The 12,910-nt window shown below is 37.8% G+C and overlaps 2 protein-coding genes across 2 annotated transcripts; both read right to left on the bottom strand.

Moving 5' to 3' along the window:
* Positions 1 to 389: 389 nt before the first annotated feature.
* Positions 390 to 8,977, bottom strand: zdhhc18a (zDHHC palmitoyltransferase 18a). The gene is given in 11 exon segments (XM_079625568.1): positions 390 to 2,395; positions 4,257 to 4,359; positions 4,570 to 4,679; positions 4,796 to 4,898; positions 5,395 to 5,446; positions 6,459 to 6,596; positions 7,951 to 8,100; positions 8,191 to 8,351; positions 8,591 to 8,729; positions 8,732 to 8,781; positions 8,783 to 8,977. Coding segments are annotated over 11 exon segments (1,398 nt in total). The 5' UTR covers positions 8,833 to 8,977; the 3' UTR covers positions 390 to 2,053.
* A 1,525-nt stretch (positions 8,978 to 10,502) lies between these two features.
* On the bottom strand, positions 10,503 to 12,905 carry pigv (phosphatidylinositol glycan anchor biosynthesis, class V). Its single transcript, XM_079626489.1, has 3 exons — positions 12,513 to 12,905; positions 11,138 to 12,283; positions 10,503 to 11,054 (listed from the first exon to the last, which is right to left on the bottom strand). The coding sequence occupies exons 1-3, from the start codon at positions 12,600 to 12,602 to the stop codon at positions 10,752 to 10,754; spliced, it is 1,539 nt and encodes a 512-aa protein (XP_079482615.1). The 5' UTR covers positions 12,603 to 12,905; the 3' UTR covers positions 10,503 to 10,751.
* Positions 12,906 to 12,910: the final 5 nt, after the last annotated feature.

Below are 12,910 nucleotides of genomic sequence, written 5' to 3'. Positions count from 1 at the left end.
GATATAGTTATTCTCCACTGTCACCACATCTTTTTGTAAGTCTAGACTAGCTTACACAAAGAAAGAGGATGCAGCAATCCCGCTATTATGCATTTCATCATACATAAATGTCAGCTTGATGGCACTGTGGTAAAGCCAAATATCACAAAAAGCTCAAGCACTGTGAATGCAAATACTTGAATCAATCAAACAGGCAATCAATCAACAATGCCTCCAGGAGAAACAAACTCCTCATCTGATGCATGCAAACAAGAAGTGGAAAACTGTGCCATCTACTGTTTAAATGAATGTGCCCTGTCTGGCATGCAGCAGATCCGAAGGTAACAAAAGATGTTATGATTGTGCCCCTCAAAATCACATGAAAGCATTCATACAAAAAAAAAAATTTTGGAAAGAACATTTGTTTATTACTTTAAGTCTTCAGGTGAAAAAGTATAGTAACACAAAACACAAGAAAAGTTATACATTCTTTTACTTTCCCTCAAACACTGCTGGCAGTGATACACTTCTATTTAAGGTCTAGTTCTTAGTTGTGCAAGACATTTCTGCAACTTATACAGTCAACTTTATTAATGTGCCAGACTCTTTACAAAAAACAAAAACTGTCTTAATGATGATGTACATGTAAATGACTCATAATTCATCACTAATCAATCTCAAGGCAAAAGGTTTCAGTTATAACAGTTCTTCGAACAAGCTTAGTAAAAACACTTTAATAATAATAATCAGAAAACAATCTTTGACCCACTAATGAAAAGTAAAAAATACTACAGTGTTTTTCCTAGATTAAAAATTATTTTCGGTGGCATCTTACATACACGTGCAAATTTGATAAATTACACTAAATGCAAACAACTAATATATTATATTTACATAGGATATAAGAGATCTAAGCATCTGGAACTTTAGGAATTTGACAATTTTCGGTAACACTTTACAACAAGGTTCAATTTCTTAGGCTTAAAATTAAAAACTTTTCACAGCACGTATTAATCCAAGTTGTAGTTACAGTTTCTTCATAATACATTGACTAACGTTAGTTTATTACAACTCAAAATGTCAAAATGCTCTGGGAAGTCAAACTAAAAAGTTGAGAACTTGTAAGAAGAAAAAAAAGTTAAATTCCACATTTGAATCCCAGAGATTGATTATGAATTTAGGGCTAACTAGTTGTTTAAGGTGTTTGACTCATCAATGGGTCACACAGGTGCACACAGGTGTTATGGTCTATGGCTCGTGTTGTGCTGTAGCTTTCCATTTCAAAACGTAGAACTCAGGATAAAGAGACAACGATCTTATAGGGAAAATACCGCATCAAAGGCTAATATTATTTGCTTTAGGAAACCCAAATTTTCAAGTTGGTGGCCACCGAAAAATGTTCAAAGAAGGAAAAACCCTGTATTAAAAGAGCACAAAATAAACAGAAATAAAAAAAGCTGTTAATTCACTGGAAGTCGCAACATTATACAGGAGATGATAAGCTCTGGATCAACAGTAACAGTGTATCATGTACATAGATAACTAACACTTAAATCCTGAGCTCTCCGATACTGTTGTGCAAATATTTTTAAACCAATGACTTTATTGTAGAAGGTCTATAACACCACACAACATACCATAAGCAGAAATGAACAAGTGACTCTGAAGTAAGGCTTGATTAGACCCAAGTGACCTTTCAAAGCATATAATTATTGCATAAATGGCAAAAGGCTGAAAAAATGGCTTGAGGTTCCGCAAAACACTGATCATCTGCTGATATTTCTGTGCAAAAGGACTGAAAACCAAAAGCATCTACAAAAGATGTTTTGCAGTTCTCTTCAACAAGTGTATGTTGATGATAACGGAACAAAAATCTTTAAATCCCTCTGTTATAGGAAAGAAAAAGAAAAAAATTAAATACAGGCTTATTCTCATTAGTTGAAAGATGGCATGTTTCCTGAGAGGATCCTGAGTATAGTACGTCACAGTTTCTTAAAAGGTGTGATGCTGTTCTCAAAGTGATAACAGAGAGGAGAATATTTTCACAAGGCTGCTGGTGGCAGAGATACTGTGCTCAGTTCAGTGGGATAAAGCCCATGTTGGGAGTGTCACTAAAAATGAGCGGACTGTGGCCGAGGGAGTACGGGGGGCTGGGTAGACGCAACACAGGTTTATGGGTGTGAAGAGCGGCCCGTTTGTTCCCTCTCTGGGGGCAAGGCATGTCTGTGGGGCGTCGGGCTTGGCGGCCTGAGCAGCCGTTAGAAGGCTTGCTGAGGGGAGAGACCATGATGGAGACGGTACTTAGTAGACTCTCTTGGGTAACCGGGGCGGTTTTGGGTGTACCCGGAGTGCAGGTGCTCTGGATCACTGTAGAGTGTGCCATTGATTCTATAAACTCCTTTGTGCCCTGTGTGCACTGCAAAAGAATGGCAACAAAAGAGGGTAAGAGACTAAAAACACTCAAATATTAGATCACAGTCATATTTATGGGGTACCCAAGTGCAAACTGATGTTAAGGCACAGCCAGTATGAGTATGAGAAGCTAGCCAAATCAGAATAAAGATGAAAGTAGGTTAGTACTGCCAGGAAAATAATTAGAAGAAAATCTGGAAACCAAGCATCTTGTTTTACGGTTTCCGATGAGCTCAGGGTGAAGCGGTGCAGCTGATTTTATAAGGGGTTCTCCAGGGGTCACAAAAGTATGAAAACACCTCCTTAACATCAGGATAAACATCCATCATGAGAAGAGGTGGAAAAGAACACGTGCGCATGATAACTAGCATGACTTCAGTCGACAGAATCCCAAGACTGGATGAAAGTGAGATAAGCACAGATGAATCTTGATGATGATGATGATAGATTAATTAGGAAACAATGACATAATGGAGGAAAAACAAAACAACTGCAGACCTCTGGCGAGGACTAATATATGAACACATGACCATTATAAAATGGAGTAAAAACAGATGTCAGCTAAAACACTGAACTCATCCAGGAGAAAGAAGGAACAGAGAATAGGCGGCGATGTCGATGATTTCCGCTCTCATGACGGAATGTTTTATGATAGTGGTTTCAATGCAAAGAAATGGAAGCCAAGCAGACGGCCAACGAGTCATGAGAAGGTGGTCACGAATGGCATGCAAGCAGCCCCATAACACACCCTTACCATTGAACGTCACTGAGCTGCAGGAGCCTTCAGGCAGTGCAGGAGAGAGCAAAATCCTGACAGTTCTCCTCCTGTGTAAGGTTTATAACTTCAAACATCAGGGCTTGATGCAGGTCAACATCAAAACAGCACAATAAACTAATATGATTTGTATTTGTGGACTTCAATATTTTCCAAGCTAAAAGCATTCAAAACTAAAAATTTTACAATACTATCCTCCTTGGCAGATATTTTTCCATGTGCATAATCATATCTTCACACATAAGGTGCAAGCCTCATTAACTGTAACTATTTCCCAGCAAGACATCATTAGCCAGGGTTTACATTAAATATGATTAAACCTGGATAACCTCACATGCATTTTGACATGTTTTTCTGTGTCAAAGCTTAGGTTTCAGATCTGTTAAAATCGTGGTTTCTGTTTGTATTTGCACTACTGTTTAAAAGTTTGGGGACATTAAGACTATGTTTTTGAAAGTAGTCTCTTATACTCACCAATGATGCATTTATTTGATTATAAATATTATTACAATTTAAAATAGCCATTTTATATTTTAATATATTATGAAATGCTATTTATTTCTGTGATGGCAAAGCTGAATTTGTAGCAGCCATAACTCCAGTATTCAGACTCACATGATCCTTTATAAATCATTCTAATATGCTGATTTGGTGCTCAAGAAACATTTCTTATTATTATCAATATTGAAAACAGTTGTGTCTGTTTTTGCATTTACTTGAAATTGTTTTTTTTTTTTGTAACATGTAGAAGTCCAAGTTAAATTTTACTGACCCCAAACTTTTAAATGATAGTGTATGGCTTGAAATGCCACATAATGCTTTTTGGTGGATGGTGGATGTAGTAATGGACGAGGATTTTATACCATAGCTACAAGGGCTGTACAGTGCACATGCTGAGAAAAAAATAACCTGTTTTATACCAGTGCAATTGTGTGGCCTGTGCTACAAAACTTTCAACCTCTGTAGCAACAGTGCTATGTAATTTTTTTTTTTACATACAGCCCCGGCTATAACACTAACTATTTAAAAAATCCTCTTTATGTTATCATGATTTTGGAACTAATGCTCCGACATGACGAGGCACTCTTACCATGTTTGTGTCATTCTTGGCCATGAAAGGAGGGAGCTCAGCATCAGAGGTCACCGTTTGAGGTGCGTCATCTGGAGGTAAAAATCCTCTTCTGTCAATCAAGCTGTAAAAGATGAAAAGGATGATTGCGTGACCTATTTTGACTTGACTTTCAAAACACAGCATAGCCTGAATTCGTCAAAGAATTTCAAAATGAACATGTCACAGCTGAGAAACTGAACATCAGTCTGAAGCTAAATGACAAGCAGTTGACATCCTTCACTTACTCATTAAACTCTGATATTTATCATTTTTAAACATCTGCGGTACTTACCTGGGTGGCATCGGCCCACACAGCACCGCACAACAGTTTGTGAAGATGTTGTTATAGGTGTAGGGATTCCCTGAATCTTCACCTCTTTTACTGGACCAAGAGCCTTTGATCTGCAATGTACAAAATACTGCAATTAAATGATAAGTATTGACTACATTATTCAATAATTAATTATATAGCTTTTTGATATTATTGATTGAATGTATGCATTCATGGTGATATTTACATCTTCGTTGGTTGTGAGGTTGGAGGCCACAAGATAAGTATGGAAACCTGACAGACCCAGAATGGACCAGATGGAGAAGAAGCAAATGACCAGCTCCACAATAGTGCAGGAAGGGTTAAGGGTGCAAAACTGTTGTAAATGTGTGTCAGTATCCAGATAAACATTATAAAGGCCCATTCACACCAGGAACAAGATGATATCGTTTTGTTTATTCTAAGCATGAGCTGCAATTTTCTGTTCTCTCGCTTTAAATGCTTAAGCTCTTTCAAGTCTGGTGGATTCTTACTGGCTGTCTTTGTTTTTACCGTTAATCAGTTGAGAAAAAAAAATCTGAAAAATTATTTTAACTTTGCCGTTATCATTATAGGTGTGATGTAGACTCTGCCACAAACTTAAAAGGGGACTGGACACCAGCAGAATCTGTATCTAGCGGCAGCTGTTGCCGTCCTGACAGGAAAGCAGGGCGTGGTGGAATCCTTGAGCCGATTAGGGATGAATGGGATTAGGAAATAGGCGGAACCAACAGCAGTTTAAACATATAGTGAACTCTGTCAGTCATGCTATTGTGTGCTTACTGTTAACACAGTAAAAAAGGATATCTGGCTGGCATGTTCTGTATTGCCTGGATGATACCGCCTGCCTTTTGTGATTCTGTTGATAAGAGTGACTTTTTGTGAGTCAATTTTGAAGCACTTTTGTTCTCTGATCAGTTAGTCAAAACACAATCTCAAACATATCTACAGTACTGTAAAAAAGTGTGCATTTAATTGATCCAAAATACAATAAAAACTAGGGCTGGGTATCAAGTTCGATACTTTTTAGGCACCGACCGAATTGCCTCGATAACATAGAGCAGTGGTTCTCAACCTTTTTAGGCCAGCACCCCTATCCAATATCCAGGTCCCTGTTGGTTTAATAATTTGGTAATAATTATAATATTTGGTAATTTGGTAAAAATCTTCTAACAAGAATAAACATAAATTATTATTGTATTATTAATTATTTTTAACCATCTTGAAACTATCCAAGGAGCGTTTCGCGCTCAGATGTGACGGCGGAATTAATACAACACCAAAATGTGATTACAGAATATATTTAAATTATCCGCAAGTTAACAATAATGCCTGACCAGTAAATTACTTGGTGAACAAAGAAAACATTTTGGCCTTAGGCATTGGCATTAGTTAAAGCCTAAAAATGTTAAAGTTTTACCTTATAAATAGAATTTAGTTTAATTAATTTAAAAATTCGTCGCCAGAGTGAATGGGAACATGATTTATTGAAAATATATAAGAGCTTCTTAAATCAATACTTTCATCAATCAAGTCAATTATTCTGATATGCTGATTTGGTGCTCAAGAAACATTTCATATTATTATCACTGTTGAACAATTCTTGTTGCTTGTTGCGATCAATGTATTGTATCATCATGAATGACTTTCCTGTCACTTTTGATCAAATTAATTTGTCCTTGCTAAATAACAATATTAATTTCTCTTAAAAAGATTTTTCCTGACTTTACTTTTGAACAGTATGGTACATTATTTGAAAAAAAATAATTTCAATGTAGACGCATGCATACAAATCTCATCTCCCCACTGACAAATATCATACACAATCACCAAGGCTGTTTTTGTGTGAAAGTGACTGTGGTAAAACTTACCTAAAATGAGGTGAGTAATCACACAGCCAAAGATAAAGGAGGTCAGAAATGCAAGTGACACTATGAAGGCATAAAAAAAACGATAGTTGCGCTTTCCAACACAGTTCCCGACCCAAGGACAGTGATGGTCGAACCGCTCTACAAGGGGAACAGAGGCAGAACATTCTGAAAAACAACGCTCACAAGAAACCTCCGTGCATTCTCATGCAATGATTATAAGGAAGGGATTTGTGTTATGGGTAAACTATTACATATTCATTACACACAGCAGATGCAACATGACATTTTGAAGCTTTTAAAGAAATAGTTCACCCCCAAAAATGTGTCTAAAGGTGCGTACACACTACAAGCAACAAACCGACACGTTACCATTAATTTCAATGGGGAGCGGGCGTTTTCTGGCGACACGCGCGATCGCGGCCGTTAGCGACCTGATGGGGCGTGTCTGGCGACGCGACAAAGTTGAGATCTGTTTAACTTTATGCAAATGAAGAGCGACTTTCGGGAGCGACAACCAATAGGAGTGAAGTCAGTGGAGCGCGCGTGATCATCCGTCACTCTCTGACAGAGGCAAGTTGAACGAGAAGCTAATTTTAGCAGTCAAAAACTGTCCTATAAGTTGTGAAATATCTCTGTGTACATACAGTGGTATTCGCAGTACTGACTCTGACCCTGATTGGTTTCGTGAACCCATATAGACCGGTATTTGCCCGTTTGTTGCACTTAAATAGCCGCAATGGCAAAAAGCACTCACAGTTTCTCGTTCATCTTTAATATTATGCATGTTATGTACTGATTCCATTTATTTTTAGAATTTTCCTTCCAAAATGTTTGTTTGTAGTGACAAGAAAACGGATTTGTTGTCTACAACATGGAGAAACATCCGTGAATGTCACTCACAAACATTACTAGGCAACCAGTAGCGGGAACGCCCACTAGTGACCTAACCACCAGCCGCTGGCGACCTGCAGCGACAAAGTCACTTGTAGTGTGAACGTACCTATACTCACTCCCATGGGGTTTCAAACCAGTATGACTTCCTTCCATGGAATTACAATTAATGGGTACTTGAGTTTTTAAAGTAAAAAAAAAAAAAAAGCACAATAAAAGTTTCATACAAATTATATTAACACCATATGACTTGTGTTTCTCTTCGTATTTTGCTTTGTTCAGCACTTTGGTCAACTGTGTTAAATGTGCTATATAAATAAAACTATTCTATGGACAAACAAAACAAAACAAAAAACACTGTTCCCACAGAAGAGAGAGAAAGTCATACAGGTTTGGAACAACATGAGTGTGAGTAAATCATGACAGAATTTCCATGTAATAACTGCAGAAAAAAACAGCAACTAGGTCATCATTTCATTTGGGGGTTAGAACAAAATGCAGGTGAGAGAGATAACATTTTATTATCTCAATGAAATATAAAAAATGATTAAATATTATTATTTAAATGCAGAAACCGTGTATGCTGAAACTACTGCCTTACCGACACAGTTGTCACACAGGCTGCAGTGGGATGTCCGGGGCGGACGGAACATCTTGCATGTGAAACAATATTTAAGCTTTACCACCTGGTCATTTATAAGTATCTCTTTAGTGCGGGGAGGTGGGCGGTATGTTGAAGATCCAGAATTATCTTGAAAGACACCCACAATTTTATTATAAACATATACAAGTTAGGAGGCAAAATTAAGACAAATAACTAAGTACATATTCAAAGCCTCACCAATATGTCTCTCTATGTCCGCAGCCTCATCTGGCAAAGCCCTGGGTAAGATCCCTGGGTCTGTAAAACTGGTTTGAAGGAGGGTGAAGATGACAAATACAAATAACACCCCACCGATTACTGGAATGAAGATAGTGAGGTGACGCACCAGAAAGGGGCAACTGTTATGAATCAAGCACAAAGACAAGGACAAAGTTATCAGCTGATACAAACATGGTTTAAAAAGTTTTTAAGTTAAAAAGTTACTTTTTTGATGATAAACCATGACCGTGTGGATGCAACTCTTTCAGACTGGCATGATGTTAAGAAGGGCAGTGGAGATGTCTCTATTGTCAAAAGTAGTGGTAATGTCTAGCAGTGTGAACACTGGTGTCTCTGTGAGTAAGTGCATTCTACTCACTCAAATGTGAAGAATAAGCCACTGGTGATGACAATAAGGACGATGGTCAGCGGGAGCACACCGCACTGCCTGGCCAACATAATACGACCATCACAGTAGAAGCGATTTTTGCCAGGGAAAATCTCCCACTTTTTTCGCAGGCGCTGGGAGTTTTTCCTCCCACAGGGCAGGGTGGAGGACGTTCGGGTGGTTGATGTTCTGAGCGCTCGTGGGTCTATTTGTTGATACTCACAGTTTTTCATTTTCAGATAATGTAACTGACGGTCTAGAGTTCGGAGAGTATAGATGTAACCTTAAGAACAGGTTAAGTTAACTTGTTACAAACCAAGCCCTAACAATGAGGAAGCTAGATCGAGACTATATCAGCAGTGAAGCTCCGCCACATATGACTAAAGATACCGTCAGAAATGTACTAAGGTTACGTTACTGACAATTCACTTTGTGTGCTAATAAGTCAATACAACTAAGTTAACGTTACTGAACTAATTTAACGTTAACTTAAAGTCCACAAAGCACATAATACGTTGCTCAATGCATTCGTTTGCAAATAAACACCCCCTATAGGGATTAACGTTATACCGAGAAACAATTATTATATTATCATGCCATGTTGTTGCTTTCAATAACTTAGGAGTCTCTTAGCTAAGCTAATTGCGTTAGCTTTTTGACTAACGTTAGCTGTCAACTATCTCAGCGGACGACATTACTCCTCACATCACTCCTTCAACCGTCATTTGAACGAGACTCGGCTCCTCGCGCTACCCAATCGCCGTCCAACCGTAATGAGTCTGCTGGGAATTGAAAATGTTGTTTATATTTCTTTAACAGCTAATATAACCCAGCGTTAAGCTACGGTTGAGATACAACAATATTTACCCCAGTACGATCACTTCCCTAGCCGAGGAGGACTAACGTTACCTGAACAAAGCGACCAATGACTCGAAAGGGATGCGTCATCTCAGTCAGACCAATGAAAGATCACTTCCGAGACACTATGCCACACCCTCTGTGTAGTTTTTTTCCTTTTTTTTTCTACACAAGAATTTCACATGTAACAAATATGAATGTAACACAACATGTATGCATTAGGGGGCGAACATACAAAACTTTATAAAATATTAAAGAAATAACACATTTATTTGAATTACGTTACCTTTATAGGCCAAAGTGATCCAAATTGGTGTTCTATTTTTTAAAAAGCAAAAGAGCACTTTTTTTTTTGTAAAGCTGGTCCAGTGTTGGCATTGTTAACCAAAACAAATTTCTGTGTTTATATATATTTTTTAAATCAGTAAGTTGAAATATAACCTAATATAAATGTTAGATGAAAAGAATTAAGCCTAACAAATTTACCGGTAATTAGAAATGCTACTTTGGCAACTAACTGGAATAAGTTTAATTTGAATTACTAAAATGACTAAAACATATAAAGACCAACTAAAAATATTAATCAATACTATAACAGTAAAGAAATAATATTAAAATTAAGCCTAACAAATTTACCGGTAATTAGAAATGCTACTTTGGCAACTAACTGGAATAAGTTTAATTTGAATGACTAAAATGACTAAAACATATAAAGACCAACTAAAAATATTAATCAATACTATAACAGTAAAGAAATAATATTAAAATAACATTGGAACTGTCACAGACTCTTATTTATTTCACCATTTGTGTATGAACAGACCACTAATGACATTTTGTACCCACTAGATGGTGATACAACACAATATAACAGGGGTCTTGTGATGTGATTGGACCATGTGCAAGCCATGTCTTGATTAACTTTTTTTTTTTTATTCATACAAACTACTGACCAATTTAATTTAGGCCTTAATTTTTTTATGGATATTTAAATAAACTTAGCATTCAAGCACAGCATATAGTTTGGCGAAGTTTTTTTTTTTTAGCAACGTCTTTTTTTCTAATAGAAGAGAAAAAAATACAGGACTCATTTGTAAATTATCAATAAGGATATTTATTAAATACTTATCCAATACAAAAATATATATTAGCCCTTTAAGAAACCCCAGAAACGTCTTAAAATAATAAAATGCATTAATTACAACAATATTTGCCAAGCAGCAATAATATCATTCAAAACTAGGCCAGAGGAATGTTATGAAGACTGAAACAAGCTCAATTTCTTCCTGTAAAGTTAAGTCCAGGGAAGGAAGTTACAGTGCAGAGCCAGACCTAAAAACCAATATGATATGAAATACCCTAGGATGCATCGTGTATAAACTGAGCAAGACTGCCATTGCATCAAGAGGTAAAGGACTTGATTGTTTCTGCACATTCCCACAGCACATCTTAGGCCAGGTTTGTAATCCTTTTGTTGTTGAATTTGGTCAGGCCTGAACAGCATTTCATCTTGCAGTAGAGGTTCATACTGAAAAAGCAGGTGGCCACTGATCCAGTAGAGCACAGGCGAGGAGGAAGCAAGAAACCGTGTCAACACCTGAGAGGACACAACAAAACAAGGCATGTTGAGCAAGTATACTACACATGTCACATGATAATGATCAATTTCAAGAATCTTACCTGCACATGCATAGAGAAAATTCCAAACAGAAGAAGGACAGAACTGTGCACAATGTAAACAAAGACTTTTGGGTTACAGAAGCCATGCGTTTTTCTGTCTTTTCCTCGGTGTCCCAAACCCAAATACATACAAAACACTGGGTTAGCCAATATGTACATATATGAGGCGATGAATCCCAGAATTGCAACAGGCAGCGCCAAAATAAAGTTGGGTATCTGCTTCCATTGAAAATATCGAAGGAAGCCCACATCCCAATAAGCATCTTGTATGTACGAATACAAAAGTGGTATTCGCCATTGGCACCATCTTGGTGTTGGAGATGCTGCATCAGCCACATGGTATCCTTTGTCCCGGGCCAAATTAAGCAGCACAGGGGGAACTTCAGTAGCAGTTGGATGGCAAAATGTTTGGTAACCATAGAACTGAAACAGGCAAAAAGGTAGCGCTACAAGAGCTGCATAAAATGCTCCTCTAAGCACACAACGAATAAGCTCCCATACATAGAGATGATATCGAACGTACCCTTCTCCTTTGCTAAAGGCCCGGGTACGGGCAAGACCCCATTGCAAAGAGAGATAGAGCAAAAATCCAGCATTCACAAGCCCATTGGCACGAGCACCTGTAGCAAACCCCAGCAGAAGACAAGCTCCCATTGTGAATCTTTTCTCTAATAACCAGAGGCCTGAGAAGGTGAGAGTTGCAAAGAGAGTCTCTGAATAGCCTGCAACCATAAAAACATTAGCTGGTGTCAGACAGTACATCAAGACTGCAACAAGGGCAAGTTTTCTGTTCTGGACCACCAAACGACTTAGTTTGTATAGTGCCACGGCACTTATGACAAAAAGAATACTATTCCCTATAGCCACAGCTAAAACTAATCGGCCATGCATTGTGAGAAATCCACACATAGGCCACAGAGCCGTGGCTGCCAGTAATCTCAGGATGAGAGGAAACAAAGGAAAGAATGCAAAATTGTGTTCATATAAGTATCCACGTTCTGCGATGAAGATGAAATGCTCTGCATCCCAGTGACTAAGGCCGCCAAATAAAGCTTCGATGACAGGGTCAAGCAGGAGAGGGGTCTCTGATCGCGGAGGGCTAAAGGCATCTGCCACATGATCTGGAATCACTGCATTCAGTACAGCCTGCAAAAGGGCACAAAATAAACAAACAGCAATTTTTCATATGCCCAGTTATGTTATTCCCATATGCCTGCAGTAATTTAGGTGTCACTCTAATTTCACACAAAAACGCAAGCGCTTATTTTATGGAGCTTTATATCAAAAAGTAATAAAGAAAGACATCATGCAGAATATAAGTACAAATACATCCTTTTATTTGAGTCTATTTCAGGCGTTCATGTCAGTTGCTTACCTGTAAAAATAGGGAAAGCAGTCGCGTGAACGTTGCAAACTGTACAACTGTCCACACGTCTTGATTTACACAATTGTTTGAAGGTGACATGTTTTACAAAAACTTTCATCAACGAAAACAGAACATTTCCCTCACTGAAAATAATAATCAAATTATAGGCTCAGTAAATTAGCAGATACGATAAGCGAGGCATCCTTGAAACAAAAGGAGCCAAAAAAAGCAGTATGCTTTGTAACAACAGCAAAAACATCGCTGTCGCAGTCTAACAAAACAAAGTAGACTGTATTCACGAAAATAAAGTCTCATAAAGCCACTAAATGGAACGATAGAAGTAACGAGACGCACTTCCGTCATGCAGTCTTACAAATGTCAAAATAAAAGTCCCAATATCTTAACCG

This window comes from Phoxinus phoxinus (assembly GCF_949152265.1).
Source record: "Phoxinus phoxinus genome assembly, chromosome: 10".
Taxonomy (NCBI): Eukaryota; Metazoa; Chordata; class Actinopteri; order Cypriniformes; family Leuciscidae; genus Phoxinus; species Phoxinus phoxinus.
This window is presented reverse-complemented; position numbering and strand designations above follow the sequence as displayed.